General features: G+C 45.1%; 1 protein-coding gene across 3 annotated transcripts in view; it reads left to right on the forward strand.

The window, feature by feature from the left end:
* The first annotated feature begins 735 nt into the window (after window positions 1-735).
* The window catches only part of TBC1D14 (TBC1 domain family member 14), a 66,748-nt gene continuing 50,043 nt past the window's right edge, over window positions 736-17,440 (forward strand). Inside the window, exons 1-2 of one of the 3 annotated variants that reach the window (XM_083834492.1) lie at window positions 736-888; window positions 6,169-6,904. In XM_083834492.1, the coding sequence (XP_083690618.1) occupies window positions 6,231-6,904 (674 nt within the window). In that variant the 5' untranslated portion in view covers window positions 736-888; window positions 6,169-6,230. Of the gene's footprint in view, window positions 1,188-6,168; window positions 6,905-17,440 lie in introns of all 3 variants that reach the window. The other 2 variants (XM_083834490.1, XM_083834491.1) reach the window with 2 other exon arrangements.

Here is a 17,440-nt window from a genome sequence, read left to right on the forward strand (position 1 = left end):
CTACCTTAATATATCTTAACATAATCTATAGACACGATCACTGAGTTTGGATGCTACCTAGAACTGTTTCTTTCTGGGAAAAAAAAAAAGAAAGGATGAGTTTCAAACACAAGAAGGAAACGTGAGCTCTACTCTTGTGAGGTACCGAGTGCTTCTAACCCCTTTGATTTCAGTGTGTGGGTGCACAGACAGTTGCGTTGATGATGCAAAAATCCGAGCACTTTGAGATGGGGTAAAAGAAGGTAAATAAATCTGACAGAATGGAAACATAAATACAACATGCTGGAATACCAGCGATCACGACCACCCTAGAGCCTCGACTCCTGGCATTATGGGCCAGTTCCACAGGAACATAGATACACCCCCGGACCGACACTTCCCACAGTAACAAACTAGTGTAAAACACCAATTTTTGTTTTCCTCTTAAATCCAGCCTGGAAAACGCTGTTACTCTCCTCTCCCCGGGGGCCATCCCACCACAACCTCACAACCCCCTGCCTGGGGGGAGCCTCCGGTCCAGGGGAACCCTCTCCAGGGGAACCCTCTCCAGGGGAACCCCTCCTCGCTGACCTCTCAGGTGACGCCCCAGCACCCCACAAGCCGGCACCACCGGGCTGTGCCTGAGGCGAGCCCCCACGACGGCTCCCCGAGGCCGCCCCCCATAGCCGGAGGCGCCTCAAAATGGCGGCCAGCGGCCGCCTCCCCCGGGTGCCAGCCCGCCTCCCACCGCGCAGGCGTTCCCTCGGCCGGCGGGCGGCGCTGGGGCTGAGGAGGAGGAGGAGGAGGAAGAAGAGGTGGAGAAGGAGGAGGAGGAGGAGGCGGCAGCCGAGGCACGGAGAGCGGGGAGTCCCGTCAGGAGCTCGGCACCTGTCCCGCCGGCGCAGCCAGGTGCCGTGCCCGCCGCGGGGGCGGGCGCCATGGGAGGCTCCGCGCTGCCCGCGGAGGGGACCCGGCGGGCGAGGGCTGCGCCGCTTCCCCTCCGCTGAAGCCGCCGCTCCTCCGCGGGGGCCGGAGAGGGGCGATGGAGCAGCCGCCGGCCGCCTCCTAGTGCCGCAGCGGGGAAGGGGCGGGCATGGCCCAGCAGGAGCAGAGCGACGGAGGGCAGCGCCGCACCGGTGAGGCGTCCAAGTTTCTGCGCGGCTCTTCCCCCGAGCCCCGCCGGGCCGCGGCTCTGCCCGGGGCTGGGGGTGAGGCAGGGCACGGAGCGGGGACGGCTGCGGGGGTGAGGGGGCGGGGGGGTCCCCGAACGGGGGGTCCCCGAGCCGGTGCAGGCGCCGCCGTGAGGTGACCGGGCCGGGGTCTCCGGGGCGGCTTCTCGGGCCCTTAAAAAGTTGGAGGAGCTGCTCGGCCCCGTGGCGTGGCCTGGAGGCCTTTGGGGAAAGGCGTAGGTTGGTTGGCTGGTGGTTTTTTTTTTTTTACTTTTTTTTTTTTTTTTCATCATCATTATTTCATCAAGGCCACCGGCTAGGAGCCGTTCGCAGCGCCGAGTCAGACCTAAGGCTCGTGGAAAGGGAGCAACTTTCATCTCTCGCCGTCTGTAACCCAAGCCTCTTAGGCGATTCCCGGAGACGAAATACTGAGGGACCTCGCAGCAGAGCTTGAAGTTCTTGCGGCGCTGCTGCCAACTTAACGCTGGCCTCGCATTTTTGAGTAATATTGGGGGTGTAAAAAAAAAAGAAAAAAAAAAAAGCTCTGTAATCTGCTTCTGGAACGGAGGCTTTGGTAAAACACTGTGACTCATTTGTGCTGCCTGCCTGCTGCAGCAGGAAAGTGGGAAAGCCCTCAGTGTTTCGCTTCTGGGCGCTGTAGGTGCTCCGCTCAGCAGCCAGGTTTGCACAGCTCGCCCTTCGTGAGGGGAGTCAGCCGGGAGATAAATAAACGGCAGCTTAGTGAAAAACCCCGAGTCGTTTCTCTTCTTTTTGCCGTTACAGTTTTGGCAGCGATCGCGCGTGTAGCCGTAATCGCTGTCTCTCCTGGCTTTGTGGAGAGCCGAGCTGTTTTGTAGCCTCGGGAGTTCTTCGCTGCTGAGCACAAACAGGCTGAACCAAGGGGAGCTTCGATAAACAGAGCTGGGGCTGATGCTCCTCGGCGCTGAGGTCACCTGCGCTCGGTAGCACTAACGTACAGCATGTTTCTGTTGAATGCACCAAGAAACACTGCAAGAAAAGGTTTAAACCTTTCACTTTAAAAAAAAAAAAAAACATTTAAGAAGAAAAAAGCAGTTGCGAGTTTCAGTAATTGAGGAAGTTCCTCACCCTAAAAATTAAAAAAAAAAAAAAAAGCTGGCGGAGATATATGTTGAGGAGACAAGGTGATAAAAATGATGTTAACCCTTTGATAGCTGATCACTATATGCAAACCATTCTTCTCCTTCCTGCGAGGCAAGAAGATACAAAGGCAGTATCTTGGGCTGTTGTCATACCATACTTTCTAAACAAGTTCTTTGTCTAAGTCCCATTACAAGTTCCTGCAAGTTTAAAACAATGTGACTTGAGTTGGCTTCTTTCTGAGCTTTGTTTTATTCTAACAGTTTGATGGTGTTAACGTTTTTATTAAGAATTTGCAATAAAAGGGGTAAAAACCCTATTTTATGGTACATGTTTTAGGAGTTAAAATCAATTGTGACATCTTCCCTTAGCGTGGCTGAGTGACGTGGAAAGTCAAAACCTGTTGTAGAGCTCTGGTGTTGTCAGAACATGCCTTCTTACGTGCCGTGATCAGAATCTCAGTAGTGTAGGGCCGTATGGACAGCCATACGGGGTCGGACCAAAACCCCACCTACCAGACAGAAAAAGTTATCTGCGAGAGAGCCAGTAAGCAGGGCTAATGGTTACTGATGTTTTCCTGAGGCCCTGACACTTGCAGCTCAAGGATTTCCAGAGCTTCTTTGCGTGTAGGAATCTGTAGTGATTTTTTTTTTCTTCTGTGAACTTGCATGTAAACTTCTAGGATCAGACTGTGTGCTATGGCAAGGAGTTGTGCAGCTCACATACCCATTGCATGAATCCTGATCTTAATTTTGGGCCTGGCTACAACTCTGAGTTTATTTGGTGCCCGTAGCTCTTACGCTGGAAAAGTTAATATGTAAATGACCCCTACCTACCTTGTCCTTGCTACTTGTGACCTCTCTTGTGTTCTTTTGTCTCCTTTTCTCTCGTTATCTGCCATTTGGTAGATTAACACTAATGAGATCATGGCTCCCATAAGATACAGGATGTTAAGGAAGACTTTACATATATCAATTTTATGTAGATATATTACCATCTGAATAAGTCATGGGGATTGTGGCTGTTGTGCAGATGAAATTGCTTATTGTTTTTCAGTAGTTTATTATACTAATAATACTTCGTTACCATGTTTATCATGGTAATAATGTTACAACAATGTGACAGTACTAGATGATTCATGGAAAGAAGTTAGTACTGGAGCACACAACACGTTGAATGTTTGGCATCAACTGTCAGTTTTCACACTTGCCAGCGAAGCAGCTAAAATAAGGAATATAAATACTACTACATCCTTAAAAGCGATCCTGCAACAGCCTAATGCAAAACGAATCAGGGAGTTCTCATGTATGTTTCTGACAGCTGATCGCATCTCCAGTTTTCACTCAAAGCCCTTGATGAGTACTTCAAAGCTTCTCATGGTTTCGCTGAACAGTGTAAAATCTTTGTAGCTTGTTATTGCATAATTTGCTCCAGCGAGCTATGGCTGTTATGTACTTCTGCATTTGCTGTTTGCCTGTTTAAAGAATCTCTTCCTGTTAAATTTCCTCCTTAAAAAATTATCAAGCCAAGTCAAAACAGCTTCAGCACCCTGCATGGAAATTTATTTTCACACCACTGTGAACTCTCGTTTCCAGAGTTGTTCTGCCTCTTGAGCTGCTGTACGTCCCAGCTCTTGCCAAGGCTGCTTGAATGCTTACGGTTTGTAAGCTTAGTCAGGAAGAGCTGTGCAAATAAACTAAGGACTGGCGCCTGCTTATGAAAGTTACTGGGCAGAAGTGAAGGCAGTCGGTGAAGGAATTCATTAGGGGAACGTGTTTGTGCCATTTACCCAAACATCGTCAGTGTTGTTCCTGGCTCACTGAGTTTCTCAACTTTACTTTCTGGGTGCGTTAATAAGTGTGAGTTGGGGTAAAGCAAACATCTGCACCCGTGCTTGTCAAATTCTGTCTGTGTGTGGAGAAGTGCCGGGGCTGGATGAGCTCTTGATTTAAAGAGCCATGCGGTGTCTGTGAAGGGATGGGTGAGCACAGGGAAGAGAAAACAGCCAAATGAACTTGAGAAAAATAAGTGAACCCAAGCAAGAAGGTGTAAGAGCAGAAGATTCAAGTGTATGCAGCAGTAATTGTATCTAATGCTGCAATTTATGTCATATTTGTACGCTTTGAATATCACAGTTGGCTTCAAGAGCGAGAACAGTTTTCCTCTATTCAGGAATTGTTATACAAGGTTTTTGTTTGCCGACCCTTGCAACTTTAATTTACTGACCGGAGAGGTTGATAATGTGTGCAGTTTGTGTGCTAGCTAGCTGAAGACGTGACTTCCTAAAATTGCAGAGGATGTAAACTTTTCAAACCATGGAAATGTGAAAAAAGAAAAGTCGCTATAGCAACTCTATAAGAAAAGTGTACATCTTCGCAAGCTTTTTAGTCAAAACAGTAAGTTTGAAACCTTGCTTATCCAAAGGCTTAGACATTTGCTGCAGCAATTGATTTTCATGGGTAGTACATAGTTGGCTGTTAGAAAGTTCTGGAAATGTCCAAAAGGTGGGATAACCAGAGGGGCTTTTACTTGGCTTTTTCTTAAACTTGGGAGTGAATGGAGTGACGGACCGTGTAGTTTCTGGAGGTCAGTTAAGGAGTGGGTATAACCTATGAATTAGGTTTGGATTCACAAACTTTTCAAGTGACTAAAAGCTTAGGGGAATATCTTCACAATTTATAGAAGTGGAATATGTTTGAGAAGTGTTTCTGCTCACTGCCTGCCTGCAGCACAACTCCAGAGTGCATCGATGGGCTCAGATCTAAGGCCATACGATGCCTCGGACCCTGGTGTTTGGCAGGGCTGAAGGGCTTAGAGCCAAAGGTTTGGACCTGCTCGGAGGAAGCAGTTTTCCTGAACGAGTTATTTGTTGAATGGGGGGAACCTCCTAGAGGACAACTGGCACCTTTAATTAAGTGCTGCGCTTCGGAGAGAACAGAGACCTGCAGCAGGAGGCCCGGCTTCAGGAGCCGGAGAAAAATCTGCTTAGAAAGAGCCGTTTGCCAGATGGGAGGAGTATTCTGCACTGCTTCACGCTTAGCACAGAAAGTGTTTCGGAGGGAAGAAACTGAAGCAGTATGTGCACATTTCTTCTGCCAGCTGATGTAATTACCTTGCAGACTTCGGCAGAGCTGGACGTAATTTAAGTGTTTGTACAGAACCACGGATGTAATGCCATGGTAACAGTCACGTCGGGTGTTAAAGGGTCAGTAGTGGTGCAAATAGGAAGTAGAGGTGTCCCTGCGTGCAGTAAATGTAATAGATGTGCAAGTGTCAGTTTCACTGTACGTGCACTGATGGAGTGCATCATGTGCGTTGTCAAAATGTTGTCTGTATGAATAACTTCATAGCTGTTCAGGTTCTGTATCTCTTGCTTAGTGCAGAGCTCGCATAGCATGCATTCTATTTGAGTGACAAATTTATTGTCAGTTTTATGGTTTCCAGAAGAAAGCGAAGAAATTCTATTTAAACGCATGCTTTGTAATTTTGGTTTAAGTTGTAATGTGTGTGGAAACAATGTTTATAGGTCCTATACATCAGTAAATATGCATTTATGACTATATAAAAAACCAATCTCCAATTTCTATATTAATATTGACGTGGGACATTCAAGTACTGCAATTTTTGTAGCGTGTAATTTCGCTCTCAGGAGATGGATGTGGAGCGATCACTGGCACACAAACTGTTGAAGAAAAGCTTTTCATGCTTGACATTTTCTAGAAGCCTAAATTAAGTTGCCATTGTCCTGCTTGTTGAAGCAGGGGGAAGGGACATTAATTATCTGCAGAAGATGAATAACTTTTAATTACAGAGCCTAATCTATGACAGGACTGAGTGTAATTAAAAAAAAAAATATCTCCCTGCAAACTCATAATCTTGTCTTTTCTTCCTTTTTAACCAGTTACCACTTGGCCCAAGACAACGGACGTAAACTTATCCAACTCCTTAAATGGTTTGAGCTTGATGGGAATTCTGGACACGAGAGTTGGCGGCGGTATCCAGGGTCTTCAAAACTTGAATTCAAGGGCCCCAAGATCTCTCTCGTTGCCTGAGTACGGACCTGGTCAGCCCTCCAGTGCTTTAGAAGATTGTCATAGCCTTAAATCCGTGGATTCTGGTATTCCAACTCTAGAAATAGGAAATCCAGAGCCTGTTCACTGCAGTGTGTTAAATGGGAAGAGAAAGCAGTCAGAACCTGAGATTGTGCCTGACAGAGCTTTCCAGAGCGCGTGCACGCTGCTGTCTTATGTGCCTCCACCTTCTCTGACGTCTGAACACGATCACGCTGTGCGAAAATCGTCTACTTTTCCAAGAACTGGGTATGACACCGTCAAACTTTATAGCCCAACTTCAAAAACTCTGAATCGAAGCGATGATATCTCTGTCTGTAGTGTTTCCAGTCTTAGCACAGAGCTGTCAACGACTTTATCTGTTAGCAACGAAGACATTTTGGACTTCGTGGTCACAAGCAGTTCAAGTGCGATTGTGACTCTTGAGACTGACGAAGCGCACTTCTCGGATGTTACCCTGAATTCCACTAAAGAGACCAACGATCAGAGTCAGCAGGAGTGCTGCCAAGAGACAGACGTGGACAGCAAGCGAAAAATACTGGGACCTTTCACGAACTTCTTTGCCAGGTAATGTTTCTGTAAAACACGTTGGTCTTAACAGTGAGAGTAAACGAGACCATAGGAGAAATGTTTTGTATATTTTACTCTGAAAGAGAAAATAGCTTGCTATTTTAGTGTAAAATGGCATTATGAACATAATCGGTCTGGTCTGAATAAGTGGGCTGATATTGCCTACTAGGGGTTTGAATCCTGCTCTGTATTATCTTTAGGTTATATGGAGGCATTTTAAATCTTTGTAAAAGATTCTTTCTGTCTTACAGAAAAAGGGTTTTCTTCCAGGCTTCTCCAGTGATGCCTTCAGTGTTTTGGCCAAGATCCTTAACCTCATGTTCCATAAATAAATATAGGTAGGGTACATACCTGTATGGAAGAGCTTTGACATCTGAGGATTCATAGGTGGTCTAGTCGTGATGGAGCGTTTTACTGATGAATGCATGAACTTTAAACCACGAATGCTTGTCAGACATCCTGACTGCTATGATTCTTCCCAACCTCAATGGCAGTTTTGTTAATACCCTGTTTCCTTCGGTTTGGTGTGGCGTGGGAACACCTGATGGGGAATTTTGGCACTCAGTTGTTGAAATAAGATCATTTACTGCTCAAAGCAGGTACATGACATCTTCTAAACGTGGATTTAGTATGAATGATGAAGTGTGTTAAATGAAGATACTCCTTAGGTAAGTCAAAATGGTGATTCAGGAAAAGGACCGTTCTGCTTTTTTTTGCTGTTTAAGGCCTTGTAATTGCCTCTTATTTTTAGGACATAATGTCTGAAGTATATTTCAGAGGAATGATTCCAGAAGTAAACTGAAGACATTAAGCAGTGTTGGCTGTACCTAACCTGTTTTGAATACATTTTCTTCAGTTAATCTCTTTTTACTCAAACTTGTTTTTTGCGTGAGACGAAGAGGCGATAAAATACTTACAGAATTGGCAAACGTCATTCTTTGAAAGGCTGCCTTAATTGCAAAGCTCAAGAGAAGCAGTTCCTTCAGATTCACTAAAACTGGCTGAAGCTGTCATTGATTTTCATGCTTAGGTTCAAGTTACAGTAGAAATGCCTGCAGCGAACTCCACTTACCAGTCCTGTTTGAGGTGTTAAAGCTTTTGCAGACCTCTGTCTGTGTGTTGCCATGGGACCAGACTCAATTCTGAAGCAAGAGGTTTCTTGGCACTTCAGAGTGTGAACTTTTGCTACCCGTTCTGGTAGCACAGCTGCTAACTCTAACAAATGCTGTCCTTCAGCCTGGAGGGAGCGCCGCGGAACGGCAACATGTAGGCCCTGCCTGAAGGAGGACGTGTAACCGCTTCCTAACCTTTTCCATCCAAGAAAATAAAACCATCTGTCCCAATGCTGTTCTGCTGTGCTCTCCAGTGGTGCTACAGAAGCAGTGGGACTCACTAGACTGAGCTTTTTAACCTGAATGTTTTCAGGTGCATTGAATTTCAGAGAACAAAGGACATCCTTATTACCTTATAAATGGGGAGCAGGTCATCTTGGCCACCAGGTGATGTCAGCAGGAGAATATGAGGCTTAAGTTCAAACTGGGTTATCAGCTTTGAAGTTCCAGCTGCTCTCTTTGTAACCTGACCTTTAATATCCTTCCCTTTAACACCTGCTTTCTGCCCTGTTTCCAAAACAGGGCTGCTCGCTGTCTGTACTTGTACTCCACATACCTGGATGCTATGCATCCGTTCTCTTAGGTCATGCAAACCGGTGGCGTTTCACAGGTGTTGAACAACCAGGGGACTCCTGAGTGTCCTCTTGCCCCACAGGGAATGCTAAATACAGCTTATGTTGTCTACATCGTTAAGGACTAAAGCATGCTGTTGCTAGTTTTTCTGGTATTTGCAACCTGCCGCCTGCGTGGCTGTCCTTGTACCCTCTAATGATCTTTGCAGTTCCTGTGGCTGCTGTTACGCTCCTCGCCTTCCTGAGCTGAACAGACGCTTGGGTAGATGAACTCGGCGGGCTTCCCTCCAAGCTGAGTGTCCTGGCTTTGTGTGTGGTGTTGGGAGAGGAGGCGGCATTTGGAGTGGTATCTGGAACGAGCACTTTGCTGAGAAATGAGCCGCTTGGAGTAGTTTGTAAAAATAAAAAAATAAAATAAAAAAAAAATGCTGAGGTGACCGGTGTAAACCAAGTCCCTGAGAGGAGCATGGTTTCAGCACCTGGCTTTGTGCTGAAAGGACAAAGTGAGCATTAAACATCTAAACCTTCCCTTTCAGAAACCAAGGATGAACTTATGGCAGGAGAAAGCGAAACTGTTCTGGCCTTGCTCAGTGCACACTCACATGCAGGGTGGACGAACAGGCACTGGGGGCTTGGATGCAGCCTTTCCACCTTCCAGCAGCCTGACCGTGGAGCACAAGGGAGGCATTCTTAGCCTTCTTCGGCAGGTTTGGGTCTCTGGAGGTTCTCCTGCACGATGGGATGCGGATTTGAACTGCTGTGGGCTGCGATGAGTCAGCTGAGGTTTTGCTCAAGTTGTTGACATTCGGTAAAAGGAGAAACCTCACTTCTTGAAACAGCAGCTGTGCTTGTGTTGAACCCTGTCTGTCAGCTGAGCGTGTATTGGGTTCTCCAAACTTGTCGAGACAGAAGTTGCACTGGATATGTCAGTTAAGAGTTGTTGCTGCCAGTAGACATAGTAGTGACAAAAAAAAATTAGATTCCTCCAGTGCTTGGTCACATGTATTGAAGGAGCTTACATGTCACTGAAGGTTAAATCTTCCGCAGGATCAAGAAAATGCGTAGGGGAGCATCTTCTTTAGGATGTAACGTTCTCTCTTAGCACTCTGTAGATCTGTTTTTCCCTGTGTATGTGTGTTTGCACATGCAGTGCATATGAGGTGGTGTGCTCCCCATCAGCTGTGTAGTATTGGTCCTGTTAGGAAGCATCGGTGCTTGCTTGAGGCAGTGGTTGGAAATTAAGCTACAGTGGAGATGGAGGCCAGGAGAGCCCAACTGGTTGCCCATTGATCCTGGCACCGCTGACGGCACTGGAAAAGGAGCGTGCCTGCCCTACCTGCTTAAGCACTGCGATGGAGAAAGTTTCCTGTACTTCTCCTGAGCCTCAGTGCTGTCTCTTCACCATTTTGGACTTTGACAGGTCTGGCGATTTCCTCGGGTTGTTACATGCCTCTTTGGGTGGGGCAGGAAGATGCAATGAAAGAGAGGCAGCGTTCCTGCTTGTCCACACACAGTCCTCCTGAAAGAGCCTACGGCATCCCAGGTACCAGCTGGGTGCGCCTGTAGCGGTTGTCATTAGGCTCCAGGTTAGTACGTGAGGAAGCATTACGGCTGCTTTCCAAAGCAATAATCCTGACTACTGGCAAAGAAACCTGACATCTTGGTTGTTTTCAAGTCGTGTGTACTTGGATCAGCCCTGTAAGGCCAGGGGTCTTTTGCATAAAACATGAGTTTGAATTCGTTTCCTTAATTTGAATGTATGTAGGAACTTGGTTTGAGAAACGGTGTTAAGAAATAATTGGCTGGGGGACTGAGGAGTCAGTGCCTTGCCTGTGCCTTTGCCCTGGTGACCCACGGGAGCGCAGGTTAATGAATTCCACCTTTGGACTTGGCTGCGGTACAGCACTGCTGAAACAGGCTTTTAAAAGGCTCGCTTTTAAAGCAGCTTTGAGTCAGGACCATTGTGATTTTACTGCACAAGTTCTGCTTTTCATTCCTCATTTTGGAGAGTGAGGATGAGGCTCTTTATAGCTACACGCGGAGTTTTTGTAGGACTCTGGTTAACTGATAAGCCATGCAGCTCCTTTTTAACGGAATGCAGGAATCCTAACTCTTGGCTTAGTCCGCTGCTGTGAATATTCTCTGTTATTCCTGGAACCTGGATCCTCTTTCTTTTCAGGCCGTTCCTAGAAGTTTTTGATCCAAACGTTCTAAGAAGCAGGATCTCAGGAAACTTTTTGCAGAGAACAGGGACTATACAAAAAGAGCTTTCAGGAATATTATGTTTTACTATTTTCAAAGAATTTCTGTATTTCTGAGAGAATTTCTGAAGCAGTATTGGCATTATATCTCATACACAGGAGCACAAACTTGTGGCCTTACTTGTAGTCTGCGAAGAAAAAGGGCTTAAGTTTCAAAACAGTAAGTACGGGTTTCAGCATTAAGTCTAAAATCTTGTGAATTTTATACATCTCATATGCACACATGTTTTAAGGTGACTAGTCACGTAATTGGGAGCTCTAAACCTTAGGAACTGGGTCCATTAATACCATAGATAAGTCCCCTGTGTTAAGGAGTAGGACCCTTTCATAATGCCATTTCTTGTTTTTTTAATGAGAGCACCGCATGTGGTGCATCTCGAATTTCAATGTTAAAAGGAAGGTAGAGTAACAAGGACCATTGTAGATAGTGTTGGTTGCCCACTTTCATCTTTCCAAAAAAAAAAAAGAATTCACTGACCACAGGAGGTAAGAGAAAAAGTATGAAAATAATTATGGTTGAGTAATCTGAACTTTTAAACGTTACATGTGGTGTTGTCTCCTCTTCTGGACGTGTTTTGTGTTCAATGAAGACTCTTAGACTGGAGGTTGTTCAGGAGGAGACCATCTGAGAAGCAGCACTGAAGCGCGTAGGAGGAGGAACAGAAGGAGCTGGCGGGGAAGGATGTGTGTACGCAGCTTTTAAATACAAATGCACAGAAAATTGCTGAGCTGCAGGTAGAGCTGCCCAGAAGTTGCGAGGAGGAACTGCAGAAACCTGGCTCAGGATGGGGAAAGCCTGCGCGGGCAGGCGGCACCGTGCTGCAGGCTGGGGCTTGCAGGTGCTGAGATCTGCCTGGCCTCGGCGGCTTGCCGTTCTGCTGGAGGCAGCAGAGGACTTTGGTGGCAGTTCTGTCCCTCTCCGCTGCTTTCTCTGGGTGCCTTCTGAGCTAACTGGTGTCAGTGATGGGGATCTGAAAAGGCTGCGAGGAGATTGTCGGGAGAGAAGGCAGCAAAGTGTCAGGTACTGCAGCCTTCGCTGTTGGTGTTGGGTGCCCCTTACTTGGAAGCTGCTTTGTCTGCATGACACAAAATACTAGGGGTCCACCCCTAACCTGTGTTTACTGTTGTATCTCTAGAACAAACAAGTTACAGAATTGTCCTGAAATAAACGCTCTTAAAGTGAATCTTTTGTAGGTGCAAAGTTGGAGTTCTACAGTGATAACTTTTCCTTTTGATAAGGAAGGCTGAAATCTGTTGAAAATTGTGTGGTACAGTTTTCAGAACTCCAGTCCTCTAATGCACTGTGTGCAGTTAGGAACTTTGTCGTGTGGCCTGTTTTCCACGAGGCGTTGAACTTAAACTGTCCACATTAATTTTAATCCTTTTTTTTCCTCTTTATGCATGCAGTAACACAACTGCCATTTAGACTTACTGTTCTATTACTCCTCCTTTAAATTTTGCATTAAACCTGACCTGAGGGGCTGTTCTTCAGAATAAATGCAAGTTGCTTTTGGAGATAACATCTTATTTATTTGAACTCCTGTTTGTGAGAAAGTGTTTTCAGATATTCAGCAGAAAAACTAAGAGGCTTGCTGATGCCCTTTGTTCATTATGGAAGTTAAATGAAAATCTGCACAGCGGTGCTTTGGTGGATTGTTGTTCTTACTTCCCAGTAATGGCACAATAAGCGAGGACTTAGTGCGATCCAATTATTATTTAAGATAAAGTCAAATGGGAATATTTTCTTTTTCAGTGGCTGGTGGGAAGAATTACAAAAATCTCACACCAGCTAGCAGTTTGTAGCGTATGAGTTTCATGTCACTTGTAGCATTCAGCTCTAATGTTTTTTTACTCCTTGTCCTTATCCTCTGTGTAAGGCCGCCTTTCTGAACTCCTCCAGTTGTGCAGTTCTACATGTTTGTTTTTGAATAGAAAGAGTGAGAATTAGGTTCATTTCGGTAGACGTATACAAGACTCGAGGAACAAATTCAGATGGATGGAAGAAGTCTGCTTTCGTTTTGATTCTTTGTCTATGGGAATGGTTTGTGAATCAGTGAGTTGGATGGACTTTGTATCTTCAAGCTGCTCTGCATGAACTTTCCTCGTGTTTCCCTGTGTTAAAGGAGCTGTAAGGACTGGAAGTGACCGAGCTTCGGGGAAGGAGACTCTCAGCACAGTCACTGCCTTGTGACACTCCCAGCTATCTAATCAAAATAACATTTAATGTTCAGCTGACTTTTTGTTTCCTCACTTCCTTATCGGTAATGTCAACTGTTGTAAGTTACCACAAATTTAGAAATCATTAAAGAAAAAACAAACAACATTACTCTGAACTTAAAGAGTACTTAATTTGGGGACAACATTGCAAGGGAATGTTGTGTGTATGCTTAGATTCTGAAAAATGCGGTAAATGAGGTGAAATTAGATGGAATAGGTGTCTACTGAGAACTTTCCTTTCAAAATAGTTAAGGGGGGATAACTGAATAACTAGTTTTTGAATACTGTTTCCCTTCCATTACCAGTGCTACGTATTCTGTGGGAAATTTGGAGTCGGCATTTGCTTTTAAATATCTCAAGGCTAAACAAGAAATGGTCTTTTAACAAAATTCTATGGATGGATGGAGGGTTTTTTTTGACAGAAATAGTATATGGAGACTGTGGGCTTTCTGGAGCAGGGATAGGTGGTGTTAATGCCTTGCTCTGGGTAGTCTGAGTTCTGTTAAATACTGAGTTTGCTGACATGGCAAACCAAGAAAAAAAATGTGAATTTTTACTTGTGAACTGTTGGTCTCAGTTCAGGCATTATTACAGTGATGCTTTAAGGAGGTATCCATACTAAGCATCTCTACGTAGTTATTAAGGAAAGTACCTCAAAAGTTTTCAAGCTATGCTGTAAGAACAATATCTAAAAAATACAGTAGATAAATCATAATTCACACCTTGTCCCGACAGCTGACAGGATAAATGCAAGACCTGGGTACCAATCAAGAGGTAAGACAGTGTATTTACGTAGTGCTCAGACTTCCAATTCCTGAGCTGTAGCACTTCCAAAACAGAGTCACAGAGCAGTTTAGGTCCAAAGGGACTTCTGGAGCCCCCTGGTGTAACCTCCTGCTCGGCGCAGGGCTGACTTCTGCAGCAGCTCGTGCTGCTCAGAGCCTTGTCCTGCAGCTGTGAGTAGGTTTGACCCTAGAGTTACCACAGCCTGTTGGAGTATGTGGGCCAGGATTTAGCTACTACCACTGTGCTTTTTCTTTTCTTTTGTCCAGATGGAGTTTACCTTGCAGCGACTTGCTATGTTGCCCGTGTGCATCTCAGAGAATGATCGTCCAGGCTGAACAAACCACCTCTCAGCATCCCTCTTTGTGTCTTGTAGGCTTCAGCACTCAGCAATCAAGGGGGTCATCCGCTGGACTTTCTCCAGATACTGATCTGTGTTTTAGTTCAGGGCCCCCAAACTGGATGCGGATATTCTCATGGATAACAAGCAGAGCTGTTAATCATTTTTCCTCTTCATCTGCTAACAGAACCCAGTCTGCATTCAGTCTTCGCTGCTGAGAGGTCTTACTGCTGACTCAGGTTCACCTTCTTGCTTAGGGTGGTATTTAGTGTATTCATTCAGGTTTTGATTTGTGTGGTAATAGTACTTTAGATCAATGATGCAATCTGCTTTCAGTCTCTGGGAATAGAAGTTTGGGTTATTCTGGTAACATTGGAATACCTGGGAATTTTGCCAACTAGAAAAGAACCATTATGTGTAGTTGATTGAATTGAATAGTTTGAACTTGGACCCGAATGTTGCTTCTGTATGGGAGTCCCAACTTGCAGAAGCTCCTGTTTCTGAGAAGTCCCCAGAATTTGCCTGGTAAATTAGCACTGCACGTCATCCATGTGAAAAATAGTCCTTGGTTTGCTACAGCCGGTCTTTACTGCTAAGCGTTCAGGATTAGCCTCACTTACCTTTTCTCGTCTTCGACGCTTGAGTACACGCAGCTCTGCTTTGTGTTCTTCTGAACTGAGGGGTACCCTCTAAGAGAAAAAAGTAAACATAGGACATTGTAGTCCTCTTGATAGTTTAAACCCTCCTTTTCTTTTCTGGAGATCTAATAAGAGATTTCCAAATTACCCCATTGCAAGCTTTCGGCTCTCATGTGGTGCAAACTTGAATTGTGTTACTGTCGCCCTCAATTTTTTTTTCAGACCTGCAGGTATCTGTTGCCGTATGAAAGGTCAGGTGCCGTTATTCTGGGTTCCTACTGAACAGACCAAGCACACTGGAGGGTTGGTGGTTGGAAAACTTCATTTATAAAATTTGATAGGGATTTCTTAAACATTTGTCAGGGAGGCCAACTTCTAGACTGCCTGGCTCTACTTCTGTTGGATTGTTTTGGTATCTGTGAGGTACATTTCTTCAAACACGGCTTTTGCGTGTGATTTTGGAATCTTACTCAAAGCCTGACTTCTAATTTGTCAGAGATTCTTTACTGTAGCCAAAATACTTGGATATTTTGGGATGATGCTTTGTTTTTTGAAAAGTTCAGGTTTGCAAAACCTATTGTGACGGAATGGCAGTCTGTGGTTGGGAAGGTTGAATGTGAGAGCCAACAGCGATTGCCTTGAGTGAAGTATTCCCAGAAACCAGTGTTACCTGGTCATGGGTACCAGCTGCTGACCTACGTGCTCCTAAGAATGTAGATTTAGGGTCCCTTAGGGCCTTTTGAGTAGTTTTTTTTATAAGATCTTTTTCTTCTGTCCTTCAGTTCCCTAGCCATCATGAGCTATGTGTATGAGTCTTGTTCCTCTGCTGATCAGGTAACCAAAATTGTTGTGATTACAGTGTGTTGCTGATTTTTCAGAGTAGTTTTTTATTTTTTATTCCTCTGGAAGTTATTGAAGTGGCTAGAATGCAAGCTGCTAGAGGTGAGAATCTTTTTTTCCCCAATTAATTGAGGGTGAATTATGTAGGATATAATTAGCGCAGAATACAAAAGGTTACTGAAAGATGAGAAAAAAAACAAATATTAAACCTATTGCCTAAATTCAGTAACGGTGTAAGAGTGTTTCCCAAACACTGTTAATTGAGTTTGTGCCATGCCTGGAAAGATGGCTGGGCATTTTTCCTCAGTCTGCAACAAACATTTAATAAAATTTCTCTTAATATATATTTTTGCTTCATAGGTGCTGTGCATTGCTTAAAATGCCCTGTTTCAATGTAGGTTTCTGGATGCCTTGTGGAATAACATCTTTGGAGACATCTCTTTTTACACTGTGCTTATGTGCTCAACATGTGGGTTTACCTAGCTCTCATGACCGGTATCTCCTTACTGTCCAGCTCTTTAGAGAGCCCGTTATGCACTCCGGTTTGACTGCCTTTGCGTAGACCAAGGGGCTCAAGACCTCAGTGCTCGTTGCACATTTAGTTTGGACTTATCAGGAAATTTCAGGATCTTCCTCCAAAATAAACTGAAGGAACGCTGGTTTGCCTCTGTTTCTTTCCTGCCTTTTAAGAACACGTGCAAGTCCGATACTCATTTGAAATTGTCTTTGAAGATTACTTTGTCCGACGAAGTCTGAACCTTCTGAACTTTCTTCACTGCTCTTATCTTTCATCTGCTTTCCTCGAGAGGCTGGTAAGTTCTTCCAGTTGTTCATTCACATGACTACTCTAATTGTCTTGTCTTCTGAAAATAACCTTCTTAATTGGAAGACTAATTGACGTCTGAACGTGAGCATGCTTTGTGAGAGCAGGAAATGTTGTATGCTTTTTTAACACTCATAACAAAAAGTTACTTGCTATTACAAATCATTTTGGGTAAAAGCTGGTAACAAGTAGCATCGGTGTGTGTGTGGGTTGGGTCAGTGTCTGCCTCTAGGTGATTCTCAGGCTTGTTTCTTTACAGCATCTGTCTTTAAGAGTAAGCAACCCATTAAAACACGAGTATACTTGCAAGTATAATCGCTATGCTAGGTCAGTGTTGAAGAAATCTGCCACAGAGCAGCACGTGCCATCTTCCTTTTCCTTTTGCTCCTAACAATTGTTCCGTGCTGAATGCCAGCGTGGTCTTTAGAAGTTCATCTCAGGAGCCACGTGAAAATGTCACCAGCGAAACAGTTAAAAATCATTAATGTCAGATTTCCTGGAGACCCCTAAGCTCCTCTGCCCTTTTATTTCAGGCAACCGGTGTGTCTTGGAGTTCTGGGGAAAACACCTGTGTGTGCGCCTGGCAGGTGGCAGTGGATGTCCATGTGCCCACCTCGCTGGCTGCCCTTTGATGCCCAGCAGGAGCCCAGCCTGGGCAGGATTCCTTGGCAGGAGCCAGGGAATCATTAAGGTTGGAAAAGACCTCCAAGATGGTCTGGTCCAACCATCCCCCTCCCACCAGTATCACCCACTACACCGTGTCCCTAAGCACCATGTCCAACAGTTCCTTGACTCTGGCAGCACTGAACCTCAGAGGTATTTCAGGGGCCCAGTGCAGTTTGCCTGGCTAGAGAGGACTTCATGGAGTAGGTTTGCAGCGGAGTCTGAGATCTGGGCCAGATTGGCAGCACAAACCATGACAGCACTGTCTGTGCTCCTCTTAGTGG

This window comes from Anser anser, assembly GCF_964211835.1.
Source record: "Anser anser genome assembly, chromosome: 4".
Taxonomy (NCBI): Eukaryota; Metazoa; Chordata; class Aves; order Anseriformes; family Anatidae; genus Anser; species Anser anser.